General features: G+C 35.5%; 1 protein-coding gene across 1 annotated transcript in view; it reads right to left on the reverse strand.

Annotated features, from left to right (window-relative positions):
• Positions 1-5,561, reverse strand: part of acte1 (actin, epsilon 1) — a 6,602-nt gene extending 1,041 nt beyond the window's left edge. Inside the window, exons 1-8 of the mRNA XM_051884784.1 lie at positions 5,453-5,561; positions 4,163-4,305; positions 3,811-3,939; positions 2,799-2,909; positions 2,629-2,713; positions 2,383-2,544; positions 1,923-2,114; positions 447-628 (exon numbers count right to left, since the gene is read on the reverse strand). Coding sequence (XP_051740744.1) covers positions 447-628; positions 1,923-2,114; positions 2,383-2,544; positions 2,629-2,713; positions 2,799-2,909; positions 3,811-3,939; positions 4,163-4,291 — 990 coding nt within the window. The 5' untranslated portion in view covers positions 4,292-4,305; positions 5,453-5,561. The remainder of the gene's footprint in view (positions 1-446; positions 629-1,922; positions 2,115-2,382; positions 2,545-2,628; positions 2,714-2,798; positions 2,910-3,810; positions 3,940-4,162; positions 4,306-5,452) is intronic.
• Between the last annotated feature and the right edge of the window lie 3,282 nt (positions 5,562-8,843).

The following is an 8,843-nucleotide window of genomic DNA, read 5'->3' on the forward strand; positions in this document are numbered from 1 at the left end:
ATAACAGCGAATCAGAACCCACTTGACTTTAAAGAGCTCGCGCATTTAAAGCGGCAGACGACAAAACTGCAGCGCGAAACTGCAGTGCCAATTTAGCAATTTTGTCGCTAGATTTATCGACTTCCCCGCCCCTTTTGAGACTTTTTTCAAAAGCCTAGTGACAAATCTAGCAACTTCTTGGACAAACCTTATCTAGATTCTATGACTCGCCCACTGATCTATATTAATATTAATATAGATCAGTGGACTCACCAGTATGACATCATCTAGCGACCAGTTTTAGCTACATTTAACTGAAAGCAATTGGTAAACTGATAAACAGAGCATTATCATCCACTGGTGTGGACGCTAAGTCATCATTATAGTTATTGTTATTGGTGTCAATGGGCCTTTAGCCCTTAAAAAAGTTGATCTCAAGTCCAAAATGAACTAGTCCTAAACTGTACCTTGATCTTCATGGTGCTGGGAGCCAAAGCTGTGATCTCTTTCTGCATCCTGTCACCGATACCAGGGTACATGGTGGTACCGCCAGACAGTACGTTGTTGGCATACAAGTCCTTACGAATGTCAATATCGCACTTCATAATGCCATTGTAAGTGGTCTCATGGATACCAGCAGACTCCATACCTACAGACAATGTAATTTAGATGATGAATGGGATTATACATGAAGCATACTTCCATTTAAATAGGCCTACATTACATATGCAGTACCATGCTAATTCATGCAAGTGCAGATTACATAATAGCGCTGATTTCATTAAGGGAAGAACTGCTGGTGAGCCATTGTCCTATCAGCTCTACTGGATAAGGAAACAGTGATTGATGTACAATGTCAAGACTAAGAACCCTGTACACCATAAATAGCCCCTCAGCCTGTGGCCATATACTGAAACGCTCCTAATTAGTTCCTGACAAAAGGTGATCCGTCACTGTGTCACCTCTCCTAAAAGTGCACTGTAATCTAAGAGATATTCGCCGAAAAATGCAGTTGTTTGAATTTTTCTCTGTGGGAATCTTGACCGCTATGCCGTGCCCGTGGAAGGTGGGTTTAATTGTGTTGCCGCACATAGACTGATGTGCAAATGATTGAGAATTATTAATAACATGAATTTTTCATCAATGGGAATCTAGGCATGGCAATGGCTCAAAAGGGAGAATATATTTTGAGTGTGGGCTTAGTGGTTCAATGTAGGCCCCGTTTCAGAAACTTACATTAATAATTGATTAAAAAACAAGGCATAATGTAGGGATATTCAAAGCTTGTCTATCATTAAGAAGAAACCCAGTCAAAAATCCAAAAAGGAATGTGAACATGATTCTATGGAAGCCCTTAGAGGACATTTTTTCTGTCTTGTTTTCTCGTGATCTCGACATAACAAAAGTTGTTTTCTCAAGAGCTACATGATTATGCCGATTAAACAGTTTTTGGCTGACCAGAAAAATTATGAACAGCTTATAATTTTTTCCTATATTAACATATATTATAATTTAGATCCAATCCTAAATAAATCAAATAGCCTAACAATCATATAAAAATAAAATAAAATAAAAATTATTTCCTACTGGAAACAGAGAAAATGTTAGTCTTTATTAAACTTTTTTTTATTTTTTTATTATTTTATTATAAAATATTTTATTTTATAGTTTTATAATTTAGATCTAATCCTAATTGAATCAAATAAGAATCATCTAAAAAATAAAATAATAATAATAATAAAAATACTATTTCCTACTGGAAAAAGTGAAATTGTTACTCTTTATTAAATTATTTTTACTCTTATTTGACTGTTATATTTTTGTCTTAGTTATATCCCATAGGCCTAAAATTTCCACTGAGATTCATTCCGCTAGTATTTTTTGACTAGGGAACAAAACATCAAAATCCAGCAATTATTCAAATGAACCAATGAGAAACTGACCAATGAAAGAGGGCTGGAAGAGGGTCTCGGGACAGCGGAACCTCTCGTTACCAATGGTGATGACCTGACCGTCGGGCAACTCGTAGGACTTCTCCAGAGATGAGGAGGAGGCGGCGGTGGCCATCTCATTCTCAAAATCGAGAGCCACGTAGCACAACTTCTCCTTAATGTCACGAACAATCTCCCTCTCGGCTGTAACAGCGAGTTAGAAAGGTATTAAATGCACTTAAATTATTAAAGAACAGCAGCTGGTACAGTTTCGCAGTTACTAGCATTGACCATAAGGCGGTGCTGTTTAGCTAATGAAGATATCACTCACTACAGCGTAAACTGGAAGGCTTACGAGTCACGTATAATATAAAATAAGCACAATTTTACATTTGAGATATGGTTTAGTATTTATTACATGAATAAATTAAATATATAATTTATGTGGAAACTGCAGAAAGCGTTAAATTACCAGTGGTGACAAACGAGTAGCCTCTCTCAGTCAGGATTTTCATCAGGTAGTCAGTCAGGTCTCTGCCGGCCAAATCCAGTCTCATGATGGCATGTGGAAGGGCGTAACCCTCATATACGGGCACATTGTGGGTCACACCATCACCAGCGTCCAGCACAATACCTGAAGCACATTAAAAAAAAATCGTGAAAAACCAAGAAGATGAAGTTTAGAACAACTATGATAGTCAATATAGCCAATGCTAACCTGTGGTACGGCCAGAGGCGTACAGGGAGAGCACAGCCTGGATGGCCACGTACATAGCCGGAACGTTGAAGGTCTCAAACATGATCTGAAATACAGATAGAAACCAATATTAATATTATGAACATAATACTATTAATGTCATGATTTTAAAGTCTTTAAAAAGGGCTTGCCTGGGTCATCTTCTCCCTGTTGGCCTTAGGATTCAGAGGAGCCTCAGTCAAGAGAACAGGGTGTTCCTCAGGGGCCACACGGAGCTCATTGTAGAAAGTGTGGTGCCAGATCTAAGAAAATAATATTGTATTTTTCATTACATGCAAAACACTATATAGTGTTTTGCATGTATAAACACTATATATTTCAGTTCACAAGGTTTTAAGATGCTGTCACATTTACCGTTCGGCAGATTTTCATGGGCAAAAGGTTCCATTTGTGCCAAAAAGCAATCATCTGCTTTGTACCATACATTTGTTCATGTTTACAGTTATTGCGTAATTATTAAGACAAGTCAGTATTTGCTGATGTGCATGTTCTTTTTTGTTTCAATTTGTTCTGTCGTCTTCTGTGTTGTCTTGTTCTTTCGTTTTTGGCTGTTTCCAAAAATTGTTGACTTTTTTTGTACACTATGTTTGTCTATGCTACTGTTATTGATGTTGTTTTATTTGTTACTACTCTCAGTTAACATACTGCAATGCATTTTACAGATATCCAGGAAAACAAATAAAATGTTTAGATTATTTAAATAATAAGTTCTCACTTTTTTCTTTATGAATATTATGACAAAGCACAAAGATGAAACATTGGGACTTGTTTTTAGAACATAAAAATAAATGCATCTAAAGGTTTTAGAAAGCTCATTATTGAAAAAAATCTAAACGTTCTGTATCTGTAAAATGCATTGCAGAACCTTCATTTAGAGCAGCTTATAATGCTTTTTTTGGCACAAATGTAACGCCATAGAAATTTTGCGTGAAGGCGAAAGATTTCCTCACGCATAATTCGCAACAGGTTCAAGTTGTTCTAATGAATTTGCCGTGGTGACCAACAGAAAGCTGCTTTGTTTGCAAGTAACGTCTGAGCTGTGCTTTATACATCTCTATGCTATTTGACAAAAGAAAATTTTGCCAATTTTTTTTGCCGAAAACACACTTTTACTCCTTAAAAGGGAATAATTGTATGATCTACCTTCTCCATGTCATCCCAGTTGGTGATGATGCCATGCTCAATGGGGTATTTGAGGGTGAGGATGCCTCTCTTGCTCTGGGCCTCATCTCCTACATAGCTGTCTTTCTGACCCATACCGACCATGACACCCTAAAGGAAGAAACCATAACACAACCCGTCAGTCACAATCCACACATTCAGGGTGACCTTTCCGCCCCAACTTAAAAATTAATAATAAACATTAGAAATAAGGACATGTCGCCTTTAGAGGTCAAAGGTGAAAGCGTAAGCACTGTGACTTAAGAGGTGCTTTACTGATTGGATCAAAATAAGACTAAGCCCCTGATGGCGTCAGTGAACGTCGCGGTCTCACCTGATGGCGGGGTCGGCCCACAATGGAGGGAAACACAGCCCTGGGAGCGTCATCACCGGCAAAGCCGGCCTTCACCAGACCTGAGCCATTGTCGCACACCAGAGCGGTGGTCTCTTCCTCGTCGCACATGTTTGCTTAGACAGCTGGTGTTTCAACACAAATGGCATGGGGAGTAAACACATGACTCCATTAAAAAGCAAAAGGATTTTCTCTTGCCTATTAAATACTTGTCTTTGCTAGTTGAATTTATGTAGCACTTGAAGCTATACATAAATGATTCACATTCTGTGCTTAAAAAGAACTTTTCTGACAACTTATGTTATTCAGTCATACCCTCCCTTCGGCAGATGCGCAATGTGCTATAAATAATACATATTTTATTATTATTTGATATCTTGAGTTGAACATAAAAAGCTTTAGTTTATTTGCCTGTAATGTTTTTATTGTGCTGCTTCTGTTGTTACGAAGATGCAAAATTTTCACTGCTCTCCTGTGTATGTACCAAATAATTCATTAAATGATTAATTATTATACTGTATGACTATATTTCTTCTGCAGAACACAAAAGAAGACATTTTGAAGTTCCACTGACTTTCAATATACATGTTTAAAAGTTTGGGGTTGGCAAAATTTTTTAAATGTTTTAGAAAAAAGTCTCTTCTGCTCACCAAGGCTGCATTTATTAGATCAAAAATACAATAAAAACAGTAATATTGTGAAATATTTTTACAATTTAAAATAACTGTTTTCTATTTTAATATATTTTAAGATGTAATTTATTCCTGTGATGCAAAGCTGAATTTTCAGCATCATTACTCCAGTCTTCAGTGTCACATGATCCTTCAGAAATCATTCTAATATGATGATTTGCTGCGCAAAAAACATTTGTTATTATTATCAATGTTGAAAACAGTTGTGCTAGTTTTGTGTTAACCGTGACAACTTTTTTCAGATTCTTTTGATGAAAAAACAACATATATTTGAAATAGAAATCTTATGCAACATTATAAATGTCTTTACTGTCACTGTCGACCAATTTAATGGATTTGCTGAATAAAAGACATAGACTTTCTGACCCCAATCTTTTAAACAGTAGTGTTCGGACGAAAACAGATTTTCAAAACATGTTCTTTTGTGCTCCACAAAGTCATGCAGGTTTGGAACGACACGAGAATTTTCAGTTTTTGGTGAACTAAACACACTACGTATATCCAAAAACCAAGCTTCTCTACACTATCTGCTGTAGTCCAACAAACCATTTAACATAAAGATCCATTGAAGTACACTCACCCAGGAGAGCTTGCACAAGAGGCCTGGAAAACTTGCTCCCTCAAGAGCGGTAGAAAAAAAGAGAGTGAGCGGCCAGTTCACCTGCTCCCGTATTTATATAGGATCCGTGTCACCAGGGCTTCAGAACCTCAAGCCTTTTTAGGACACATTACAACCCTACATCACTCAAAGGTGGGCCGTCCCATGTGAAGATGGGGTATTGGAACGGGTCTCACAATGGAGACTGTCGACAGACAGTTGCATTTAATATTAGAAGATAATTTATGGCTCTCGAGGACAGTGTGAACTATTGTTGGAAAGAGAGGTAGCCAGTTCACTGGGAGAGAATGGCATCCCAGTGGCCGTTATAAATAAGACGCCGTGCATTGGTCATAATGGACGAATGGCCATTTGTCTGTTGTCTGTTATCTGTCAGTTGTGAGGAACTTCTAGCTGGCCTTCAAAGGAAATGCGCATTGCCGACCCGTATGGGTGTGGACGTTACACTGGGAACCAATACCAAATGAGGAATTATTATCAGCGTCTCTTCCTAAAAGAAAATCATGGCCTCTAGGAAACTGTCAATGTGCCACACATTGATGTTTGTAAGGCTGTTGTGTGTGTGGGTGGTCTAACAATTACATGGACACAAAAGTGACTTGATTGCATAGTGTCAAGAGAACGGCATTGTGCTATTGACAATGGCACATGGGATGTTGACTTTTTTTTTACTCCACAAATCCTATCTTTTATGTTGTGAGAAGTCTTAGACATGTTTGATAAACTTGTCTAACATACAATTAACCTAAAAGAAGTAGTTTTGAACACATCAAATAGTGATTATGGCCTGTCCCCACGCAGAGGTCTTGACCTTCTCGACAATTCAAATCATACAACAACGTAATCTGAGTAATGCGGTTAAAACTACTTTCAATTATGAATTCATTTTAATGTAATATATTTAGCAGGATTTATGTAGCATAACCTTGTTGCATAGTGTTAACTAGGTAAACTAAAATATTAAAAATGCTTTCGGTAATTGAAATGTTAGATAATAGAGTATTAGATGAAAACTTAAATAAAAAAACTAAAAAAAAAAATAGAAATAATAAAGTTGAAGTTTAAATGTTAAATTTACTAAAACTTTAACCGTTTAAAAAACAAAACAATATATAACAAAAGCACATAAAAAATACATATGAATACACACATATGAAAATATAAAAATAAAAGCTAAGGCAAAAATTCTGAATAAATACTATTATAGTATATATAAAAAAAAACGTAATTTGGTGAGAAGTAAATACTGTTTTTTTATTCCATTTTCTCATTATTTCTGTTAACTAGCTCAACCTTCAAATATATTGTAAGAAAATTATCAGTTTTGCTTAATGTTCAATATATGTTTACATTATATTTACTATATAATAATATTACATATATAATATATGTATATATATTATATCAATATATATGCCTATAATATTAATGTCAATACACATTTATGTCTATATAATTGGTCCCAAATTTGCTAGCTCACTTTATATACACACACACACACACACACACACACACACACAAAGTCAAACCAAATTTTATTCAGAGACCTTGAACATTATATTCATTAATTCAGTTTATTCACTATAGTTTAAAAAATGGTAATAAAATATGACAAGATCTCAGAGTTAAACTGTGTCAGAAAAAAAATGAATCTTAATTATGTCAGATAACACTTAAGCAAAATATGGTCAGGTCAAAGTATCTGAATAATTTTTGGTCCCAGATTTTTATCAATTTTACTGGTAGTCCACTTTATGAAGAATTTTTGGGTATAATATGTCACAGTTTACTTTATTTTGCTATCCTCACTTACATAAATGAACTATAGTGTCCTGCACCCACTAGTACAAATATATCAAAAATATCAAAAACGTCTGAATAATTTTTGGTTTGACTGTATAAAAGACTTATATTGTTAGAAAAGATTTCTATTTTGAATAAATGCTGTTTTTTTTAACTATTTATTCATCAGAAAATCCTGAAAAAAAGTATCACATGTTCCAAAAAAAAAAAACGTTAAGCAGCACAACTTTTTCCAACATTGATAATAAATGAGTATCAAATCAGCATATTAGAATGATTGCTGAAGGATCATGTGACACTGAAGACTGGAGTAATGATGCTGAAAATTCAACTTTGCATCACAGAAATAAATTATATTTTAAAGTATATTGAAATATTAAATTGTAATAATATTTCACAATATTACTGTTTTTTTCTGTATTTTAATCAAATAAATGCAGGCTTGATGAGCATTAGAGACTTCTTTCAAAAACATTAAAAATAGTAATAATGTGTCCAAACTTTTGACCGGTACATGCACATGATAAGACTAGTTTACAAAACAGGGCCTGAACCTAGTAAATAATCACGCCACATAGTAAATATCTTTCTTATGCCAAAATGGCTTTTACTTGAGGTCATAACAATAACAATCAGTGGATCACATGTATTGAGTCTTAAGGTCAAATGTTAGCCAAAGTTTACATTTTCAAGGGCAGCTGGCCATTTGCATTCTTCAGCTCACACTGAGATAATCCACAGTCTCTCTCGTTTGACTCTCCAGAGGCCTGAAGTTTGGAGACGTGTCAGTTGGAGGCCACCCAATAACGCACAGTAGCGACAGCCTGCCACCTGGCCTTACATTCTGCTAGTGACACACTGACAGACCCACCAGCATTGACTGTAGATGGTAAAACAGCCACTCGCACACACACACACACACACACACACACACACACACACACACACACACACACACACGTTGGGTTTCCATGTGTTATGGGGACATTACATAGACATAATGATTTTTATACTGTACAAACTGTATATTCTATCCACTAAACCTAAACCACAGAAAACTTTATGCATTTTTACTATTTCAATTGTTCAATTGTCCAATTACAATATCACTTAGTATGATTTATAAGCTGTTTTCCTCATGGGGACCAAAAAATGTCCCCACAAGGTCAAAGATTTCAGATATTGCCATCTTTATGGGGACATTTTGTCCTCATAACATAGGGTATACCTGAACCAGACACACACACGCTCACTATTATTTTAAAGAAATATTCAAGGTTAAATAGTTATGCTGTATCAATAGCATCAATGGCATGCCAGTGGGAAAAAACAGAAACATACAATGGTTGCTTCATAGACTTCCATACACTGTAAATGCATTTTCTGTTTGTTTTACACACTGCAGATGCTGTCAATAAAGCTCAACTTGTAACCTGAAATATTAATTTACATACTGACTGGAGTTTATTATTAATATAATATAGAGCAGTACATACTGTGTACTCCCTGCTATTTTCAAAAACAGTGCACCAATAAATTATTTAACCAT

The sequence above is a fragment of the Ctenopharyngodon idella genome, chromosome 24, assembly GCF_019924925.1.
Source record: "Ctenopharyngodon idella isolate HZGC_01 chromosome 24, HZGC01, whole genome shotgun sequence".
In the NCBI taxonomy this organism is placed as follows: Eukaryota; Metazoa; Chordata; class Actinopteri; order Cypriniformes; family Xenocyprididae; genus Ctenopharyngodon; species Ctenopharyngodon idella.